At 41.9% G+C, this 23,199-nt stretch overlaps 1 protein-coding gene across 6 annotated transcripts in view; it reads right to left on the bottom strand.

The window, feature by feature from the left end:
- Positions 1–23,199, bottom strand: part of LOC134226502 (insulin-like growth factor 2 mRNA-binding protein 1) — a 319,847-nt gene that overhangs the window by 75,621 nt on the left and 221,027 nt on the right. For 3 of the 6 annotated variants that reach the window (XR_009983491.1, XM_062707316.1, XM_062707315.1), the window contains one exon: positions 21,843–21,881. The exons of 2 other annotated variants lie outside the window; for them this stretch is intronic. Coding sequence is in view for 3 of the 4 variants with exons in the window: in XM_062707316.1 (XP_062563300.1) it covers positions 21,843–21,881 (39 nt within the window). In the remaining variant the exon portion in view is untranslated. Of the gene's footprint in view, positions 1–12,285; positions 12,857–21,842; positions 21,882–23,199 lie in introns of those variants that run through there. One more of the 6 variants, XM_062707317.1, reaches the window with a different exon arrangement.

Here is a 23,199-nt window from a genome sequence, read left to right as displayed (position 1 = left end):
GCATAATTTGCTTCCATGAGTCGATATCGAGTCATAGAACATCGACTCATGGAGGTTTGACTGTATTTGTTTAAGCCTTTAACTATTTGTAAAATCGAAAACAAAAACCGAAAAAGTGCTACACGTGTGAACCGGACAGAAAATTCACCAGATGTTCGTTCAAAATCGGGTCAATCTTAAAAAAAACAGCACTTTTATGAATTTGGTTTTAAATTAAAAAAAAATAGTTAGAGACTTAAAAAAATATGGGTTCTTTGGGAAAATTGACCCTAAATAAGCCAAATAATCGGCTGAGACTTGACGTTTTTGACGGGGAAGGTCAATTGTGTGAACTTCCGAATGTAATCCTTCTGGGTTCACAAACGGCATTCATTTGAACTTCTGCACAAACTTTTGTTGGACTTTCGAAATGAATCCTTCGGCGCTTTCGAAAGGAATGATTTTGGGCTTTCGAACGGAATCTCTTGGGGCTCCTGAATAGAATGTTTTTGGACTTCTGATTGGGTCCTTTGGGGATTCTGAACGGAATCCTATACTGCTTCTGGATAGAGGATTTCAAATAAAATATGTTTATGCTTCTGAAAGGAAATTTTTAAGGCTTTTAAAACAGAATTCGTTTGCGCTTCCAAACCGAATTATTTAAGGCTTTCGGATGAAATTCCTTTGGACTTCCGAATGGAATCTTGTTGGGCTTCCAAACGAAATTATTTTGGACTTTCGAATGGAGTTTTTTTTAGACTTTCGAAAGGAATACTTTTGGATTTCCGAGTGAAACCATCTGGGCTTCTGAATAAAATCTTTTTTTTTTTGCTTCTGTGCAGGTGATACCGATCGTATGTTATTTTTGGGATTCCGAACGGCAATCTTCTGGAATTTTTTTGGAAGCCCTAAAAGATTCCGTTGGGAATCAAAAAATTATTTGGTTTGGAAACTAAAGAGTTCCGTTTGGGAGCCCTAAAAGATTCCGGTGGGAATCAAAAAATGATTTTTTTCGGACACTAAAAGAGTTCCGTTCGAAAAAACAAAAAAGTCCGGCAGACCAAATATTCTCCGTTCGTAAACCCAAAAAACAGTCCGTTCCGGTATTTGGATTTCCGAACGGAATTATTCCTTTTTCTTTTATGTCTCTCCACTGAGCCAAATTATTTTGGTCTTCCTAACTGAATTTGTTTGGGCTCAGATAGAAAATAACATATTATTCATTTATGTTAATGTAACAACATACCTACTAATAAAAATCCCAGATTAATCCACCTAGCGGTGATGGTGCCTTTCTCGTTTTTTTTTGAGTTAGTGATTTCTACGTGCTTTTGGTATGAAAAAAAGTATTATGTCCATAACTTCTGAGCCCATAGTCCGATCCGGCAAATTTTCAATAGGAAACAATGGGACAGGATTCTGCGTCGAATGCAAGTTGCAATCCGTTAAGGGTAAGTGCCTGAAAAATGGGCTAGACTGTTTGCGAACTTTTGCGCACATACACACACATACACACACACACACACACACACACACACACACACACACACAGACATCACCTCGATTCGTCGAGCTGAGTCGATCGGTATATAACACTATGGGTCTCCGAGCTTCCTATAAAAAGTTTGTTTTTGGAGCGAACATATAGCTTTTACGTATACTTTGTATACGAGAAAGGCAAAAATAAAGCTTTTCTTCTTAACCTGTCATAAGACGATTTAGTACCATTTCGTTTCACCACTTGATTGTAACTTAACAGAAACGTTTTTCATCAACGTCTTGTACTTGACTCGATTGAGTTTTACAACAACCTTTTGATTATCGAAATCTCGATATTCTACGTTGACAAAAGTGCATAGTTTTGAATAAATTTATTATTCTTGTTCCGAACAAGCTTCATACAGACAAATACAGACATTTTGATGAGATTGATACAGGCTTCTAAAAATTGTATCAGACATCCCTGTTCCACAGTGCAAAAATATGCTCTCATGTCTGCTGTGTTAACCGTTAATCGAGATCCACTGGAATTATTAAATAATTGACATCATGACAGCAAATTTTGATTTCAATTTGATATCTGCCAAGAAATTCAAATTTAGCTTTAATATAGGTTTATAATAATCGAAAAAGTAAGGAAGTAAAAAGAGACTTTATTTTACACATAGGACCTATTCTCAAAACACTCGAGATTTTGTCAAAAAAGTCATTTGGCCGTATGGGTCATTTGGCTTAAAATGCCGGAAAATGGCAGAAAGGGCTTTTTGGCTGAAATGGACATATGGACTGGAATGTCTTTCTATACCGAACTGATCCTTTTCGAAAAAAATCGTTTTACATAAAGAGCCACTGTCGTAGCTTATTAGAAAGGACCATTTGACCAAAAATGTTGCTTGGCCGAGTGGGTTGACACTGTTCAGGCCATATTATCCGTTCAGCAACTATGATTTTCGGCCGTAGACCATATGAATATTTCGGCCAATTCGATCGGCCAAATGACATTTCAAATGGTTACCCGGCCAATAGGTCGTAACAGATTTATATCAGACCTTGTTATTCTGTTACAGCATTTTTTTGATAACAGCGGTTGTTATAAAACATTGGGGGTGATAATGGGTCTGGGGGGTGAGAATGGGTCATCGCTCTCACCGGCGCGGCAGCCTGGTCGGATAGCAAAATCGTCCAGAAAGGTCTCATATTTTTTAGTCTTCTTGCCCTCAGATACATTCAATCTATTCTACAAGCATGCTAAGTACTTGAAACAGGGACCCATTCTCACCTATGACCTATTGTCACCCCCGACAACGGTACCATAACAAATCTAACTATTTTTTTAACAAAGTGTCTTCTAGTTTTTACAAAAATGTTACTAAATATGTTTCCAATTGAGTAAAAATATAACTCAATGTGTTACATAAAAAGTAATGAAAGTAATAAAAATTATAACAAACTATGTTATTGAAAAGAAAAAAAATCACTGGTCGTGTTTCAAGTATGGCAAAGAATTTTATGTAGAAATTCCGAAGAAAATTCTGAATATTTTTTCATTTAACTTTCCGTGGGAATTTTGGAGAATCTCATGGAAATTGTAAATAATTTTCTTAGAAGTCCCAAAAAATTTCATTTGGATATTTCAAACTTTTTCCCTGGGAATTTCCAGAAGCATTCATTGGAAATTTTAAATTTCAAATAATTGCTAATGGAAATTTCAATGAATTCCCGAAATAAAATCCAAATGGATATCGATTCACGGTGTACATATAGGCCCTTAGAGGTCATGTGCATGATTTATGATCTAAATACAGTCAAACTTCCATGAGTCGATATTGAAGGGGCCATCGACTCACGGAAATATCTTAATGTGGAATGTAAAATCCTTGGCAAGCTATATGAAGGGACCATCATAGTGGCACAGAAAATATGTTTTAATATTGCATATTTTGCTTCCATGAGACGATACCGAGTCATAGAACATCGGCTCATGGAGGTTTGACTGTATGTCCAAACTGGATGTTCTAAGTTCTTCAAATCATTCTAGAGTTCAAAACTATTGATCTACCACGTCAGCTAGGCTCAATTCAAAGACAATAGCTACCCATACAGGCTCCCAGAGACCATGCGCATGATTAACGATCTAGATATGTCTAAATCGTATAGTTTAAGTTCTCCAAATTATTCTTGAGTTCAGACCAATTGATCTACCACGGCAACTGGGCAAAAAACAAAATCAATAGCGACCCATAATGTTCATACAGACCTTAAGATGCCATATAAATGATTTACGATCCAGATATAGCCAAACCGATTATTTTAAGTTCTCTAAATCATTCGAGAGTTTATACGAATTGGTCAACCTACCTGTCATAAGACGAGTTTATACAATCCCATTGAATTCCACCACTAAATTGTATCTTGACAGATACGTATTTCGACCTCAACGGTAAGGCCGTCTTCAGTGTCTCGTACTTGACTCGACTTACTTCAGTACGAGACACTGAAGACGGCCTTACCGTTGAGGTCGAAATACGTATCTGTCAAGATACAATTAAGTGGTGGAATTCAATGGGATTGTATAAACTCGTCTTATGACAGGTGAAAACATTCCACTAAAAAGCTCAAAATAATTTTCTTATGGTCAACCTAGTCAAATGGGTTCAATACTAAAACAATAGTACTCCATGGTGTTCATACATGCTTTCAAAGGCCATGTGCATGATTTACGATCTAGATATGTCTAAATCGGTTGCTCTAAGTTCTTCAAATCATTCTTAAACTCAGAACTATTGATGTAGCAATCCATTGTGTCTGGCTATTGGTGCTCAGAGACAATGTGCATGGTTTACGATTGATATCTGTCCAATTCGAATGTTCTGATTTATCCAAATCATTGTGGAGTTCGGACCATCTGGTGTACCAAGGCAACTGGGCTCGATACATACCCAAAAGCAATCCATGATGTTCATATAGCCGCCTTGAAACCATGTGCAAGATTTACGATTCATATATGTTCAAATCGGATATTCTAAGCTTTTCAAATCATTCTAGAATTCAAACCAATTGATCTATCATATCAATTGTGCTCGGTACAAAACCAATAGCAATTTATGATCCTAAATATTCTAAATCACTCAAGAGTTCAGATGAATTGATCTACAAAGTCACTCGGCGCAAAACCGATAGCAACCCAACACATCCAGGCTACTAAATATTGGCCATGCTTGCGATTTACAATCTTGGTTCGTCCAAATATGATGTTTTGAGCTTTCAGGTTATCATATGGGAACATATCTAAATTGTCTGTTCATATGCATGGTCCTCTGGGACCTAAATGGTCATAATAACTTGCTATCGGCTTTGTACCTAGTATTATTGCCATGGTGGACTTATTGGTCTTAACTGCAATGATTTGGAGAACCATAAATCATGCAGATAACAATCAGAGACTTGATTGAAAAGAAGGAGTCGCTATCGGTTTTGTACTGAGTGTAGTTGACCTGCTAAACAAATTGGTCTGCACTACGGAATGATTTTGTGAACTTAGATCATCGTTTTATCACATATTTGAATCGTAAATCGCATGGCTCCTAGAGGCCTATATGAACACCATGGATTGTCTTTGATTTAGTACTGAGCCCAATTGACTTAGTAGACCATCTGTTGTGAGCTCCAGACTTTGAAAAACTTAGAATATCTACAAAAATCTACATCTACGTATCAAAAATTCTGGGCATGGCCTCTAAGGGTCTATGGAGGTGGCATGGTTTGCTACTGGTTTTAAACCGAGCTTAGTTGACTTGAAAGATCTGTTGGTTTAAACTTCACAATGATTTGGAGAACTTCGAACATTCAATTTTGACATAACAGAATCGCAAATCATCCGCATGGTTTCCACAGTGTTATATTTTTATTTAATCAAAGACAAAATATATTCAGCTTATGTCTTTTTAAGAACTTTATCAAAATGGTATGCATTATTTTATGCATAGATTTATCATTCGTTTTTTGCATGGAATTTATTTCGCCCAACATCAAACATTTTGTTTTGATATTCAATTTAACAGAACCATGTTGAGAGTCGGATATTGGAAACTTCCATAGTACTCAACTTTAGTATTGTGAATGTGCAATCAAAAACTTGGTTGCGACAGAAAGATGTTGAAAATGTAAATAATTTTTGCGCTATTTAGGTTATGTGAAAGTAATATAACAAGTGTAGTGCCCTTGACAAGGCGAGTGAAATAAGTTTTGGGTTCCGGGAGGCTTGTCCTTAGCGTGAACGCTCGAGGCATTTTTGTGTAACCGTAACTCTATTTATATTTATGTGTGTGTGTGTCCAGGAATCCCCCGTTTTGTGTGATGCAAACACATCTCTGTGCTGCTGAGTTTTAGCGTGCATGAAATGCATTTCGCAGCACATTCTTCGTCACGCTGTACAGAAACATGAGAAAGTCTCTATCGAGACTGTACGTTTCTGTAATCTAAGTAGGCGATAGTTGGCGCCATTGCTGATAATCTTGTGGAGCATTCTAATTGGCCTTGGTGTTACAGGCCGCACTACTGTTTCCCATTGATTAGCCACAGTAGTGTGCAGTCGGATGGTGGTCGAATAGGAGAGAAATGCTTCAAATACCAAATTAAATACGACGTCTTCTCAAATACGGACAAAACGTATCGCTTCACCCAAAATGAGAAAAGCGGACGCTTGGTGCATTATTCCCTAAAGAATTTTTAACAATTCAGCGGAATCATTCTTTTAACTTTAATTGACAACATTGTAGATATCTATTCCAGTCGAGTGGTACTCAACGATTAAATGTTGCAAACAAATATTGATGTATACAAACATGTGCAATAGAAAATGTGCTGTCGCATCTAGGGGAAAATACCTATTCTTGGCAGTCTAAGACATTCGCCAAATTGAATGATAAAAATAATGAATAAATACACTAAAACACAGGTATAGTTCAACTGGTATACATTTGTATGCTCTTTCTTTGATGATTGTTGTTCACTAAATATAACAGCTTTTACCACAAACTCAGTAAATTTAATATAAAATAACAGGTCAACGTTTCTTCTATTGGCATAGCAATTTCTATTATCAGCAATGAGTTTGCTCTCTTTAGCAACTAGACATGGCAGTAGAAAACTGGTAATGTATTGGTGCTAAATGCTGGTTGTTTATATCCTCCAGTAGTAAAATTCATTCATATTAATCGGCCGCACGCTCATCTCGTTTCACTCAATTTTGGAACAAACTTTATTGTTTATCAAATTGGCTTAAAACAAAACATGGATTTTTAGCCTTGGCATCAATTTTATGTGATGTAGACATATAAGCAAAAGCATTTAAACACATTGTAAAACAAATTTAACCCTTATGCGGCTAACAAAAAACAGACGTGAATGGCAGATAGGGTACCCGTGTACTCAGATATTGATATTATCATAACTTTCACCATTTTCAACCTATTTGAATAATGTTGGCCATTTTGGAGAAGGGAACTTAAATGCTTTTTGTCCGCTGCCAAGATTTACATCTTTTGGCTTTTGTAATGCCTTAGAGTCGTAGCAAAAGTCTATCAACCAGTTTCAAATATACAACTTGCTCTTTGCGGTCCTTACATGATATGTTTGTTTCATCAAAAAAATCATGGTGGTTGTGTACAAGACACGACCACTCGACGTAAACTACGTAAAACCAAATCTATACACATAAGAATGAATTTTTGTCTGTCTGCCCTTATAGACTAGAAAACGGCATGAACATTTGTATGTAGAGGTTTTTGGGAACGATGAAGGTTCTTATGATGATATTAGACCCCTCCTCTTCTGGAAGGGGGGCTCCTATACAAATGAAATATAAATTTCTGCTTTAATCGAAAATTAATCCAAAAAATGGAATCAAAATTTGCAAATTTCGAATACTTAATCGTCTTTTAAATAATGTAAAAACTATATAATTAATCAATGTTAGGTGAAACGAAGCTCGTCAGTTCTGGTAGTATAGTATATTAACAATATATTCCACCTCGTGAGTCTTCATATATGAATAATGGGCAGCACTGTCCTATCCAGCCGCTGGAGCCACCCCATTCTTACACTACGTTTCACAGTTGAATAATAGATAATACCCTAAAAGTAGGCAATTATTTATGGTTGAAATGCGCTATGTAGGAACGGGAATGGTTATGATTGTTTTTAAGAGCTTGGAAAGTATTGAAGTTGCAAATGGAAAACGGTCCTGTCAGCCACATAAGGGTTAAAATACTATGGTGTGGCTATCACTTTTGATATAATTCAAGGTCTGCGTACAAATCTGAATAGAAGCATTTGTATTTTAATTTTGTTTTTTTTAAATAAATGCCATCGCCGGATATTTTGTTCGTATTTTTGCTAAAATTAAATCACATAGAATTGTGCGTGGTATCTTTTTAGCGTGTGTTTGATATGCTCACAAACACATTCTCTCGCTCTATTCCGAAGTGTGCTGCTGTCAAAGAAAATGAACAGTCCCGATTTTATTTAGTGAAAAATACAGCAAATATTGCATAAATTTGCTCTTTGTGGTGATAATCAAGTGTTGATAAAGTGTAAAAAATAGTTTACGTACTTAATTTGTCGTGTCATACGCACTGAAGAGGAGAAACAGGCGATCCAAAAAAGTAAGTAACAGTTTGCTTTTCGTGCGCTGCTTTCTTTGGCAATGCAATAATAGCAAGGATTTCGTACGTGCAAATTTGTTTCGGTGATTACAACATCAAATCTTGCTACTTTTACACAAACAACTTATTCAAATGAAAGCTTAGACATGAAATTGTGTGATTGAATCATAATTATGTTCATAAATAGTGTATGTTTGCTGGAAAACGCAAATATTGTTGAGGGTGCCAACAACCGTCGCACCCTGCCAATGCCGTATTCTACCCTAGTTGCGTGGTAGACTTTACAAATGTGCATCACAAAAGTAAAAAGAAATTGCCAACTTATAAAGCAACAACCCACCTCATAAGATATAACAAAATTTCCTGGAAATCTCCATATTCACAGGAAGACATCTGAATCCTGGAATGGGCTGATCCGTACATTCTGCAATAATATACTGGCCTAGGCTTCATCTTCACCGTCTCGTGAAACCGAAAGCCCATCCAGCCAGCGGGCAACTCGAATTCCGAGGTCTCAGCTCGGTCTCAATGAAAGCGGACACCGAAAATATGCAGAACCCGTTAGAAATATGTGGCTGTCGGCCGCTCCGCAGACGGTGGACACGATGGGCCCCGGACCGGGGCTGGATGTAGGAGGTTAAACGCGAGGTAAAATGATAAATAGAGTGAGACGGGCGACCGGTGTGGAGTAGTTCGCAAGTCAGGAGTCCCACCAGGCAAACAAGATTGTAGCGTCGGCTACTTTGATTGGGTGAAATATATGTACGGGCTCGACTGGACTTGAATGTCAATGCTGGCTTGGATTGAGTAAAAGGTGAATGCAAATTGATTGTTCACGGGCGCACAGTGCTGCCGACTTATTGTCACATGTGATGCATGCGGTAATAGTGGACTTGTTACATTCATGAAAATTTGTTTTTCCAGAGTGTACGATCATCATGAAACAACTCACGTGCAATCGTTTTAATTTTGAAAAATAAAAATGATTTTTTTTATTCATTTAAAATAATAGTTTTTACAACATATTTCTTTCGAATCCGTAGACCCTAATTTTAATACAAAAATCAATTTTTAAAGTGTTTATGAGATTTGAATCTTTGTCAGCTAGCTGAGATCGTCCCATAGTAAAATCTAATTAAAGGTGTTTAATAAGAGAAATCATTCGTTTTTCCTATTAACAAAATAAATGGAATTTTGGATTTAGCATCAGTTTTATAATAAATCCAGCATATTGCTCCCCAGGAAAATGATTTGAATTGTAAGAACCGAAAAGATCCTAACATATCCATCATGTTTTGCCATTAATACTAGACGAATTCCATAAAGTGACTTGAAGTGCTTAGCCCCAAGATTTCCGTATCGTGCAGTAACTGAAGCAAAGTGCGTCGTAAAAAAAACTATACGACGCCATAACATCGAGAACGGTCCGTGATCCGTCACGTTTTTACGAAGCCGATGCATTCAGCAGGCGTAGGTACCTACCGACCGACGACATTGTTTTCCTTTCTCCGGCACGACCAGCCACTTGCGAGCAGCGCGGGGCCATTATTGTGCATTCTCATCGCTTGTAGTCGGTTGAACAACGAGACGAGTGATTAGAGAGTGGCTTTCCCGTTTCCTCTCGTTCGTCAATTACAATCAGTGCAGGATTTGTTTACAAACAGCGTAGTGTAGGTACTTGCTGTAAGGCACTTAGCAGTGTTGCCAAACATAGCGCGTCGTAATCCAAAGCTTCCGCGGTTTGGATCGTCCCATTCTGGTTTAGGTTTTTTTTTTCGCTTGTCGAGCATTCCAGGGACTGTGTGCATTCGAAAATCGCATTTCCTGGAATTCCGTGTCCGCCTTGGCCTCCGGCACCGCTTCTGCTTTCGGTGCATCGTCTCACGTTCCTTTGGTTCGATGCATGTGAAAGTCTCCGCCGAAGCGCAGATATTTATCACACACCGTTGAAAACGGCGGCGAGAGGCGCACATTCCGATGTTGATGCTGCTGATGCTGTTACTGAGCTGGCGATCGAGAAGTTATTCAGTGGAGGAAACAAGCTTGAAGCTTGCGCCGAGTCTCAGACAGCGCGCGGCGGATGGATGCTGCGCTGCGCTTTGGCGAAGATCATCCCAAACGAAGAGCGAATAAGAGGACGAAAGCAAGACGATGCGATGGATGCAAAGATGATGTTGATGTTTTTGTGGAGCAGTCTACCCACCGACGGCGATCCGACGAAGTTGATGTTGAAGGGAGCGGGTGAAAGAGACGGGCACCGGCGTAGGGCAGTTAATGGATGATGCTGGCTGGATCGGGCGTCTGGGGGAGTTGAGCCAACACGAGTCGAATGAGTGGAGGACGCATGGTTGGCGGTGATCGACTGACTCTCCGACTCGATGGTTTGTGCTACACAGCTCGGTACTCTTCTTATTATCGGGGTCTATGTTTAGTGCGCACTTCCTCACAATCAACGAAGTAAAGCCATGCTGGCAGCGTCATGGATTGCTACGATGCCGAGGTTAACGATTGCGGCAACGGCGGCGGAGAACGCGGGAGAGTGGATTTTTTTATGAATGAAAATAAATTTTATGCTCTTCGCGTTAGTGCTGCTCCGGAAATATTTTGAATCATTTATTGATAACAAATGTTTGTTGTACGTTAACGAATTGATATTTGGCTTCGGAGCATGTTTGAACATTTCCAGACGATTTTGCCGAACCATAGGAGTGTCATTATTTCCGCTGTACTTGCTCGTCAGTTTACCAAATTTATGATTTCTTTTTTTAGAAGGGTGCCAGTTCTTCGACACAATACCAAGGTATTGTTAATTTAGTGTACATGAGTTTGAGTTTCATGACATCGGGAGCAGTTGTACTATTTCGATGTGGAACTAAGTTCTGAATAAACTTGAGTAGATTTTTTCGGTGGATTTGGCCAAATAGATTCGAAAAAATAAATTGTAATTTCCCAAAAACGCCAACCTGACCTTTTCATAAAAAAACCTCTTCATGGAACAGATAAATGATTGTTGAATTAAAACTTTCTCTATCAATAAATGTAATTGATAGTGAATGCAACCCTTCTACTAACGTTTTATGAGGCCATACACAGTAATATATTGAATGATATGCGTCCCGCGCATCAGGAAAAGCAGCGCAACACCACACCGTGAGGAGGTGTTATTCTGTATGCATGTTTTCACGAGACCGGCGCGTGATCGAAAATCAAAATGTCAACAAGCAGTATGAATGAACATTAAAGAAAATTATCCAACAAGTAAGCTCTTTTTACTGGTTTGTGAGAGGATTTGCTCTCTTGGGCTCACATAGCTTGTCAGATTCAAACTGAACTCAATTTGGTGTACGTTTTATCCTAAGAACTGAGAGATTGAGAGATCAAATCAAGTGGCGACTTGAGCAAATGACACCGAAGTCCGTATGCTTCCGCCTATCCGTGGAAAAGTTGCAACACCAAGAAGACAACGATGCAGTAGGCCGCCATGGGTGCTACACATATGGCCTACTTCGACGCGACAGCACTTCATCAGCAAGCGCACGGGAATGGGCCTTGTCGGGCAGCATGGGAGAAGTGTCAATGACACGTTAACTACACCGAGCACTACTCAGCTGTAGGAAGCCGGTGGGGAGTGAGGTGCCTACAACAAACGGCGACTTCCGGATGGATCAGTCAAATCGATTGCCTCAACATATTGCCCACCGCAGCCGCATACTTTGTATTTAGCTGCCGCTGAAGCGACTACCACTTTGTTCGACCTATATATTGCCGAACAAACGTAAATAGAGCACAATCTGTATTAGGAACTGAGCGACGAGTACGTATCCGTCGACGTTTGACGTCCGTTGTTTAGTTTGGTGGCATTATTTACGCTGATAACACTTTTCTCCGTAATTAAAATTTCAAAACAACCACTACAAATTCTTGTCTTCTCCGGTGGTAGTGTGGCCGCATCGTTCTGACGAGCAGACGAGTGGCTGCTATTAGTGTAAACAACGCTCTTTGTGTTTATGTTTTTTCTTTCGTTCAAATGGATTGTAGAGCACCACCGCTTAGAACCGAGAGGTGTGATAACACACAAGAGGGGTGATAGCGCCAGTTATTTTTTTTTGTTTTTGCGAAATCAGTGCTGCCATCCACTTACCCTTGATGATACCCGACGCCACCACTCCGTGTCGTTCTAATCATTTTGGCGAGATCCATTCATTCGATCTCGCACTACAGGCGCACGTGTGTCTCACAGTCGAACTGTGTTGTGAGCAAAGCTTGCTTTGATCTCTGGTTCAAAACTGAATCTTCTCACTCGTCCCCAATAAACATCCAAACAGCACACATCGGCGTAGAATCTTCTAGCAGTCGTGATCGTTCGCTTTGTTCGCCGTCAAAACCGTAAAGCAAAGTATTGTTTGTCGACTTGAACCTGTCGTCACTTTCACGGTGGCCTGTAAACAACACACAAGCACTGCAGAGAGGAATATTGCGAAATCAGCGTATTAATTCATTCCACGAAGTGAGAGGCATATGGCGCCCCACACAAATCGGTGGATAGCGGTTAGACAACACAAACACGTCCCGCCCCTACTACAGCTTTCATGTCCACAGGAACAGCATCCTTTTGTTTTATTATTTTGTTCCAGATATCGATAACTGATGGCTAGATAATTCTATGTACACCGCAAAACCGATGACCTGGTTCACCCGAACTTGAGTGATTCGGTATTCACCCACAAAATAAAAAAAAACCACAAACGAAGGAAACACGATTTAGTTGAACGGAGAAAGCGCATTCGGCACTTGTTCGCGCTGCGAATGTACTCATGGACTAAAGGCGGCCAGTGCCGACTGGCCCGAGCAACCTCCCCAGAGCAGTCGACAACGTAGCTTCACGGCGACGGTGGAGGAAATTGGCAGAGCACATTATTCCTGCACTCACCAGTACACAGTTAGGGAAAAAGTACCAGTTGTGGTGGATGTTCAAAGTTGCGTTGACTAATTTGTTATTATGGCTGCGTATGCAGTTGACCATTATCGACTTATTTCCTCAAAGTGGCCCTAAACCTTTGAAAAAAAAACCACTCCCCGTCGGGTAATGCTAAGTACTAAAACGTGTGTCTACAAAATTTGTACACATACACACATACACACACACACACATACATACGGGGCTGCGAAATGGTGAGTTAACATCTGGGTAGGAGCGACCTACACAGCTCTGGTCCTCACAAGTTCTAATCTCACGCTTCCACGGGTCTTCCGATGACAATCGAGCGCCAGCTAAGGGTTTTGTACTTAGCTGGTACTGCAGCCTGGGCACTGTTGTCCTTCTGACATCAGCTAGAGTGAGGGGTTGCGACCAAAGGGACCATCGTCCCTAACCCCTAATCCCAAGGCGTTAAGCGACCCGTGCCGAGGGGATGCATGGCCAGGGGGGTGAAATAATGAGCTAGGCCTCTAACGGAGCCTGTGGGGTACATGGGCACCCTTCACAGTAATTGTCCCTTACCGCGTCATGCTGGGCTCTGGCGTGGTGGACCTCTTTTCCCGAGCAACTCGTGGGACCAAAATGGAAAACCAAGTCAATTCTTCAATTAGTGGTAGTAGTGTAGGCGACAACCCCTTCGCATGAGGTGGGTTGTTCAGGTCTCCGCCTAGAAGGCCAGAGGCAATAGTCGGCAGCTCAGTGCGCAGCGCCAGCGTGGGTCACTTAACCTTCATCTCGGCTACGCCGGTAGAGGTTATGGACGGCCCATGGCTTGTGCAGGCGATGAACCGCAAACACGATGGGCTTTCGGCCTTCGAGGTAATGACGGAACAGCTGGACGCCATCATCGACTTTGCGTCATCGAAGCATAATGTCAGTACCCGAGCAGGAGAAATTGGCTCAATAATACTTAATTATGTTATTGATACCATACTCTGTTGTGAACTAGCCCTGTATAAGAGGTAAAATACCAAAGGAATAATACCAAAAACTAGTATGCACAATACTTGAGCCATAACATACTCAATTATTAAATTGAATTTCAATTCCAAATGCATAACCAATTATTAATCGTTTGGTATTGAAATACCTAAGCATGGTATGCCTCAAGTATTCTGCATAGAAGTTTTTGGTATTTTACCTCTTATGCAAGGCTAAATTATTCCAATTTCTGTTATCGAGGTCGTCGCTCCTGCTCGGGTAAGGACCTCAAGAGGAGCTTGCTGAAACTTCGAAAGTCGATGTTGGACGCCAAGCTGGAGAGGGCGGTCGGGGCGCCCAAGTGTAAACCCGTGAAATCCGTGGAGTCGAGGTCTACCCAGACTGAGGCCCAAGGATTCGCGGACGCGGGCAAGGTCGAATCGGCCGAAGCGTGCCAGTGAAGGAAGTGCCCGGAAGCCTCCTTTCAAGAGGCCCGGAAGCCTCTTTTCAAGAGTCCCGGATGCCTCCTTTCAAGAGGCCTTTCAAGAGGCTCCTTTCCAGGGGCTCGGAAGCCTCCTTTCAAGAGGCCCGGAAGCCTCCTTTCAAGAGGCCCGGAAGCCTCCTTTCAAGAGGCTCGGAAGCCTCCTTTCAAGAGGCCCGGAAGCCTCCTTTCAAGAGGCTCGGAAGCCTCCTTTCAAGAGGCTCGGAAGCCTCCTTTCAAGAGGCTCGGAAGCCTCCTTTCAAGAGGCTCGAAAGCCTCCTTTCAAGAGGCTCGGAAGCCACCTTTCAAGAGGCTCGGAAGCCACCTTTCAAGAGGCTCGGAAGCCTCCTTTCAAGAGGCTCGGAAGCCTCCTTTCAAGAGGCTCGGAAGCCTCCTTTCAAGAGGCTAGGAAGCCTCCTTTCAAGAGGCTCAGAGCCTCCTTTCAAGAGGCCAGGAAGCCTCCTTTCAAGAGGCTCAGAAGCCTCCTTTCAAGAGGCTCAGAAGCCTCCTTTCAAGAGGCTCAGGCCTCCTTTCAAGAGGCTCAGAAGCCTCCTTTCAAGAGGCTCAGAAGCCTCCTTTCAAGAGGCTCAGAAGCCTCCTTTCAAGAGGCTCAGAGCCTCCTTTCAAGAGGCTCAGAAGCCTCCTTTCAAGAGGCTCAGAAGCCTCCTTTCAAGAGGCTCGGAAGCCACCTTTCAAGAGGCTCAGGCCTCCTTTCAAGAGGCTCAGAAGCCTCCTTTCAAGAGGCTCAGAAGCCTCCTTTCAAGAGGCTCAGAAGCCACCTTTCAAGAGGCTCAGGCCTCCTTTCAAGAGGCTCAGGCCTCCTTTCAAGAGGCTCAGGCCTCCTTTCAAGAGGCTCAGAAGCCTCCTTCAAGAGGCCTCAGAAGCCTCCTTTCAAGAGGCTCAGGCCAACTTTCAAGAGGCTCAGAAGCCTCCTTTCAAGAGGCTCAGAAGCCTCCTTTCAAGAGGCTCAGAAGCCTCCTTTCAAGAGGCCTCAGGCCTCCTTTCAAGAGGCTCAGAAGCCTCCTTTCAAGAGGCTCAGGCCTCCTTTCAAGAGGCTCAGAGCCTCCTTTCAAGAGGCTCAGGCCTCCTTTCAAGAGGCTCAGGCCTCCTTTCAAGAGGCTCAGAAGCCTCCTTTCAAGAGGCTCAGGCCTCCTTTCAAGAGGCTCAGAAGCCTCCTTTCAAGAGGCTCAGAAGCCTCCTTTCAAGAGGCTCAGAAGCCTCCTTTCAAGAGGCTCAGGAAGCCTCCTTTCAAGAGGCTCGGAAGCCTCCTTTCAAGAGGCTCAGAAGCCTCCTTTCAAGAGGCTCAGGCCTCCTTTCAAGAGGCTCAGAAGCCTCCTTTCAAGAGGCTCAGAAGCCTCCTTTCAAGAGGCTCAGAAGCCTCCTTTCAAGAGGCTCAGAAGCCTCCTTTCAAGAGGCCTGGAAGCCTCCTTTCAAGAGGCTCAGAAGCCTCCTTTCAAGAGGCTCAGGAAGCCTCCTTTCAAGAGGCTCAGAAGCCTCCTTTCAAGAGGCTCAGCCTCCTTTCAAGAGGCTCCAAGCCTCCTTCAAGAGGCTCAGAAGCCTCCTTCAAGAGGCTCAGAAGCCTCCTTTCAAGAGGCTCAGGCCTCCTTTCAAGAGGCCTCAAGCCTCCTTTCAAGAGGCTCAAGCCTCCTTTCAAGAGGCCCAGAAGCCTCCTTTCAAGAGGCTCAGAAGCCTCCTTTCAAGAGGCTCAGAAGCCACCTTTCAAGAGGCTCAGAGCCTCCTTTCAAGAGGCTCAGAGCCTCCTTTCAAGAGGCTCAGAAGCCTCCTTTCAAGAGGCTCAGGCCTCCTTTCAAGAGGCTCGGAAGCCTCCTTTCAAGAGGCCCAGAAGCCTCCTTTCAAGAGGCTCAGAGCCTCCCTTTCAAGAGGCTCAGAAGCCTCCTTTCAAGAGGCTCAGGAAGCCTCCTTTCAAGAGGCTCAGAAGCCTCCTTTCAAGAGGCTCAGGCCTCCTTTCAAGAGGCTCAGGCCTCCTTTCAAGAGGCTCAGAAGCCTCCTTTCAAGAGGCTCAGAAGCCTCCTTTCAAGAGGCTCAGGCCTCCTTTCAAGAGGCTCAGAAGCCTCCTTTCAAGAGGCTCAGAGCCTCCTTTCAAGAGGCCTCGGAAGCCTCCTTTCAAGAGGCCCGGAAGCCTCCTTTCAAGAGGCTCAGGCTTCCTTTCAAGAGGCTCAGGCCTCCTTTCAAGAGGCTCCTGGAAGCCTCCTTTCAAGAGGCTCAGAAGCCTCCTTTCAAGAGGCTCAGGCCTCCTTTCAAGAGGCTCAAGCCTCCTTTCAAGAGGCTCAGAAGCTTCCTTTCAAGAGGCTCAGAAGCCTCCTTTCAAGAGGCTCAAGCCTCCTTTCAAGAGGCTCAGAAGCCTCCTTTCAAGAGGCTCAGAAGCCTCCTTTCAAGAGGCTCAGAAGCCTCCTGTCAAGAGGCTCAGGAAGCCTCCTTTCAAGAGGCTCAAGCCTCCTTTCAAGAGGCTCAGAAGCCACATTTCAAGAGGCTCAGAGCCTCCTTTCAAAGGCTCGGAAGCCTCCTTTCAAGAGGCTCGGAAGCCTCCTTTCAAGAGGCTCGGAAGCCTCCTTTCAAGAGGCTCGGAAGCCTCCTTTCAAGAGGCTCGGAAGCCTCCTTTCAAGAGGCTCGGAAGCCTCCTTTCAAGAGGCTCGGAAGCCTCCTTTCAAGAGGCCCGGAAGTCTCCTTTCAAGAGGCCCGGAAGTCTCCTTTCAAGAGGCCCGGAAGCCTCCTTTCAAGAGGCCCGGAAGTCTCCTTTCAAGAGGCCCGGAAGTCTCCTTTCAAGAGGCCCGGAAGCCTCCTTTCAAGGGCCCGGAAGCCTCCTTTGAAGAGGCTGTTCGGAAGTCTGTCTTCAAGGCGCTCGAAATTCATCTTTCCAGAGGCGTGGAAGCCAACATTCAAGGGGCTCAGAGGCGTCATGTAATGGTCGATCGATTTTGGGATGAACCAACACGTCTCTGGTCAGGGTCGACGTGGAAAGCTTGCGCTAGATGAAGCTAGAAGAGGGTGTGCAGCATTTGTTGTTGTAGAGGTCGTAGGCGCCCGAGTTTCTCAGACTGCTGGCAAGATTCGTACTGAAATACGCAGCAATGCGAAGAAAGCATAGCCTGGGAGTACTGTGCCATAAAAACACAGAACTAATAATGGCGTGTTTCGAAGTTTTTAAAAAAATTCGCAAGGAGTGTATGTCTTGAGAGGCCAGATGCTCCTCAATATTTGTGTATCCCTTCCCTGTCGATAGAGTTCGTCCTTCTCGAGAAGCTTTCACGCTCATGGTTTTTCATACTCCAATTGCCGTCTCAATTTCTGTGCCAATGATGAAGGTCTTGGAGAGACGAGGTGCGCGTGTTTTGCTTGCAGCTTCCGTTCAATTTTCGTTGACCTTACAACGTAACACTAGCACCACGACTTGGTTTAACTCATCGTTAGATTGCATCCACCCTGAGGTTCTTCCAGCACTATTAGCATAGCCAATACGGTCGCCTAACTCACGATGGGCGGGAATTAGACGATCGTCTCAACCTCTAAATCTCACGCTTAGAATCATAGGGGCGTAACTGCATTGATCGACTTTTTTTCATCGATGTTTTCTTTTTATTATTGTGGCGAATTGTGGCAGTATTCCGAAGATTTTATTGTTTGGTGTGATAAAGGTTGATTGCATCTTGAAACAGAATCACAGAAATAGAAACACAATCACGGTTGTCGCTTTTAAAACAATTGAGTTATTAACAAAATATAAAATCGATTAAGAGAAATCGATCAATACAGTTATGCCCCTATGATTATAAGGGCGAGAAATGATCTCTAAATCACATGTACTCGAACTTTACATATTTTTGGCTCCTTCTTGAGTTCTGAAATAAAAAGAACCATTCAGAAAACCTTATAGAACCAAGTAAAGGGCCTATTCTATTATAAATCAATGTGTTCCATTTTGCAGAACATTATGTTTGTTTTTTTGACGGATTTCTATAATTTTTCGGCCTTTCAGCCAAAAGTTCCAACATTTTCTACCTCTTGAATGTCAAACAGAAGGGAAATCACGCCACCATTATGGATCACAAAATAATCAAAAACTCATAAAATTATTCATAGATTTCATTTATTTCGAATATTCATGAAAATTGTTTGGTTGTCTAGACTTTGGCATTACTGAACAAAAAGCTCAAGAAAAAAGAGGGCAAATAATTTTAAACCGTTTCAGCTTTAGTCAATTTGAGTAATCTGAGCAGTACGAGAGTAAAACAAGTTAATTATTTCGATTAATCTAAACGGATGAACTGCTTATATTATCTGACAACTGATAGGATGAACCAATTTCGCAAACTAGTATATTAACCAATCAAATCGACTGGTGGCATGAACTATGCCCATACCCGAGCAAATAAGCAAACAAAATGTTAAATTTGGCATTCTATATTTGATTTTCCCCTCCCATTGCATATGTGATTGTGTGGCCTGGACAGGCCTATACCATGAACGGTCAATTCCTGATTCATCAAGAGGCGAGTCGCGAGTGCAAGCAATGCAAACATGCTTGGAGATAAACAAAACCAGATTTTTTTTTAAATGTGATTTAATTGTTTATTCACATCAGTTGAACGATATGGATCGAATCAAGAGCATAATTGCCATTTCAAATTTTAGGATCAATAATGATTATCCCTATTTGTTCAAAGTCTATAGATATAGACTGATAAAGATACAACTGGAACACTTACCCTAGTCAAACTTGCACACTAGCAAAAACATTAAAATATTCGCAAACGAATGCACAAGTGTCGTATTTCTTGGCGGCGGTGGTAGGGCGACAGACGGCCACAGTCACTGCGAAAGCCAACAACGACACAGCAGCATGCATGCAAGCGACCAACAACGCCACACAACCATCGCATCGGCATCGTAGTAGGGGTGTCTGGGGTAATGCGCACCGCTGAGGTAAAAAACACGTCTTTGATTGTGAATCACTCCCATGACAATGCAGAAAAAAAATGGACTCATATGCGTTATGTTGCTCGATAAGGCCCTCCCCCTACAGCGATAACGAAGTTTTGTAAATAAAAGAGCAGCTGTTTTCATATTCAATGAAATGGTTTTTAGAAGTTATGTGCTGATGTTTGTGAACGTTCGCAAACTGTGCGACAATAAAGAAATAGAAGTACTATGCTTCGCGACTTTTTGATGTTACGCAACCTTAATTAGAGAAAAGTCGAAATGTACAAATTGTACAATCTGCTGCGTTGGAGAAATTCCATATCCATTCAGGTTCGCGTTTATTAAACTGCGTATGTTGCACCTTCTCCTATCATTATGTTAGATTTAGGAATGCTAATTGCCCCTTTAGATAAAGGGACCGTCCATTCATGTTTAAATGGATTTTACTCCGAATAACATAAGTTCCATTAGTTTTTGATATTTGGAATTTGAATTTTCGTATAATAAGAAGGTTTTGAAAATAGGAAATTATTTTTAAGCCATGTCTGATATAAAGTCTTTTGGTAAGAAAATTATTTAGAGCTTTTAAGTGTCTTAGTTTGCCATGTAAGTCGAGTCAAGAACAATACACTGAAGACGGTCTTACTGTTGAGGTCGAAATACGATGTTGTGTAGTTACAATCAAATCAACTTGTTTCGTCACAAGAAACGTCTTTAATTGATATTAGCTGATAACCGAGTCCAGACGAGTTAGTACTATTCCATATGATTCCATTACTTGGCTTGATTCGACTTAGTAAAAACACTGAAGATAGCCCTACTGTTGACGCCAAAACGCTTATCTGAACAATAACAATAAAGTATGCACAAGAATCATATATGATGGTACTAACTCGTCTTATAGCATATAAAGGTAATATCCTTTTTTCATTAATAAGTGCATATTACCCCAGACCCCCCTAGAGAATATTGAGAACAACAACTATGAAAAGTAAGAGTCATTTAAATTTCCGAGAGCGAGCGAACATTCTCCCATTCAACCTCCCCGCCGACTGCGATGCAAAATGCTGAAACCGGAGACAATGGGGGGGCATCGAACGCCCACCCGCTCTCCAAAACCACGAGAACACCGCGTGAGAAGCGAAGCTTTCGCCATTTCACTTTCCACCCCGTTTCAAGAGTTTCGCGAACTCTGATGTGTTTCGCACACTCACACTCTCTGGTGGAGCCGACCAATGAATGATGCGCCCGAGCGAGCGTGATGAATCACTTTTGTTCGGTGTGCGCTGCTTACGCGTGAAGAATAGTCATCGCGCCGTCGCGCGCAGGTGAACGAAAGAGCGAGCTTTTCCTTTCGCCGAATATCCATCATTGAAGCAAGGTAATGATCATCGAGATTGTCGTCGCGGTCGGCCAAGAGGATACGAAGAGCCCTTCGAACCTCGGTATCGAGAGAGCAACAGTGACCTACCCTTTTCCACGAATTTTTGTGTGATGACTTGCACAATTCGACTTCGATTTGATTCAAATTGAGGTACGATTTATTGTATTGCGATAAACTGAATGAAATTCTGCCCACTAGCCTAAAACCAACATTTTTTTCAGACTTTGTATCGCTGTTGGTTTTTCGGGTGATTTTATATCACGAATAGCAATCAGTGGATTATCAGATCTTCCAAACGTAAACTATTTTACACGCAAACATGAACTGACATGAATCAAACATTGCCTCGAGCAACAGCGGTTATTGTCTTGGCTAACCACGTGAAAAGCAGCACCACCACCATGGGGGAATGAATCGGAGGCGAACCAAACGCGCTAATTACGGCTTTTATCGGGTCGGGATGGCTTGATCACACGCACGACCGCCCGCCCGCCCGGTCGATGATCGCGAAGCTTCTCCGTGAGCAGCGGACTTGGCTCTCGCGAAAAGTTATGAATGAAAACCGTCTCTGCTGGTCCCGTTTCTGTCTGCGAGCTTTGTGTCGGTATTCCTGGCCGCAAAAATCCAATGCCTGCGAGCGAAGTTCGTTACCTGGAAGCTGTAAAATTCCGTCGGACAGCTCCGTTCAATGGACGCAATCTGATCGATTGATCGGAAAGGTAATCAACAGAATGGCGAAGCAGAAAAGTTCACTCGTCAAATAGTTTTGGAAGTGGTGGAGGCTAGAGGAGTGCTCGTATGAAGCATACGTTTGAGGGATTTTACGAGCAGAACAATGGCGGTAAATAGTGCGACGTATTATGCCCTTGAAGTTTTGTGTATTTTCTGGGCTTTGTTTTTTTAAGAACTTTGAGAAAAAAAACGAATTGAATCTTGAAATGGAAACAAGATAATTGTTTGTAGAAATCGTGTTCAATTGAGCAATTTAGTACTTACTCGCTAGCTTGAGCTTCTACGTTTGAAACTGATGCATACCTGGAATGAAAGGGAAGAAAACATAGATTCTCAAATTAGTGGCAATAATAGAATATTGAATTAACTGAGTTTATTAAACAAAGAAGTAATTTATATTTTTTCCGATGTTTTTATTAAAGCCATTTAATGTCCACTTATGTTCATCACACACAATCTTTTGTTTTTTTTAAATATTTTAAATGTGTTGGCGTAAAATTAAGTTTGACCTCTTTCTATACACTCTTGAAAAAAGTGAATTATCGAATTATCGAAAGTTGAATTATTTAAACAAGCAATTATGAAAAGCATTTAATGTTTGCACCATTTAGTGTTCCACCCAACATACACTAAAGACGGCTACTTGACAGTAACGAAATAACATGACATTCCAACGGAAATCTGGTCAGCAATCCAACGAAAATCCGTTCAGCATTCCGACTGAAATCCGGTAAGCAATCCAACGGAAAACCTTTGACTGAAATCCGGTGATGAATCCAACGGAAATCCGATCAGTATTCCGGTCAGCATTCCGATTTAAATCCGGTGAGCAATCCAACGGAAATCTGGTCAGCTCAACGGAAATCTGGATTGGATTTGGATTTGGATTGGATTTGGATTGGATTTGGATTGGATTTGGATTGGATTTGGATTGGATTTGGATTGGATTTGGATTAGATTTGGATTGGTTTTGGATTGGATTTGGATTAGATTTGGATTGGATTTGGATTGAATTTGGATTGGATTTCGATTGGATTTGGATTGGATTTGGATTGATTTGGATTGATTTGGATTGATTTGGATTGATTGGATTTGGATTGGATTTGAAGTGGATTGGATTTGGATTGATTTGGATTGGTTTGGATTGATTTGGATTGATTTGGATTGATTGGATTTGGATTGGATCTGGATTGATTGACTGGATTTGACTGGATTTGATTGGATTTGGATTGGATTTGAATTAAATTTGGATTTAATTGGGATTGGATTTTGATTGGATTTGGATTGGATACGAATTTGGATTCGGATTATATTTGGTTTGGATTTGGAATGGATTTGAATTAAATTGGATTTTGATTAGATTTGGTTTTGTTTTTGATTGGATTTGGATTGGATTTGGATTAGATTTGAATTAAATTTGGATTGGATTTGGATTAGATTTGAATTAAATTTGGATTTTAGGACTGGACTGACTCCAGATCAGATCTGGACTGACTGACCTGGATCGATTTGGACTGACCTGGACTGGATTCTGACCTGATCTGGACTGGATCTGGACCTGACCTGGACTGGATCTGGACCAGATCTGGACTAAATTTGGACTGATCTGGACTGGATCTGG

Source organism: Armigeres subalbatus, chromosome 3 (genome assembly GCF_024139115.2).
Source record: "Armigeres subalbatus isolate Guangzhou_Male chromosome 3, GZ_Asu_2, whole genome shotgun sequence".
Classification (NCBI taxonomy): domain Eukaryota; kingdom Metazoa; phylum Arthropoda; class Insecta; order Diptera; family Culicidae; genus Armigeres; species Armigeres subalbatus.
The sequence above is the reverse complement of the archived record's forward strand: the minus strand, read 5'-3'. Positions and strand labels throughout refer to the sequence as shown.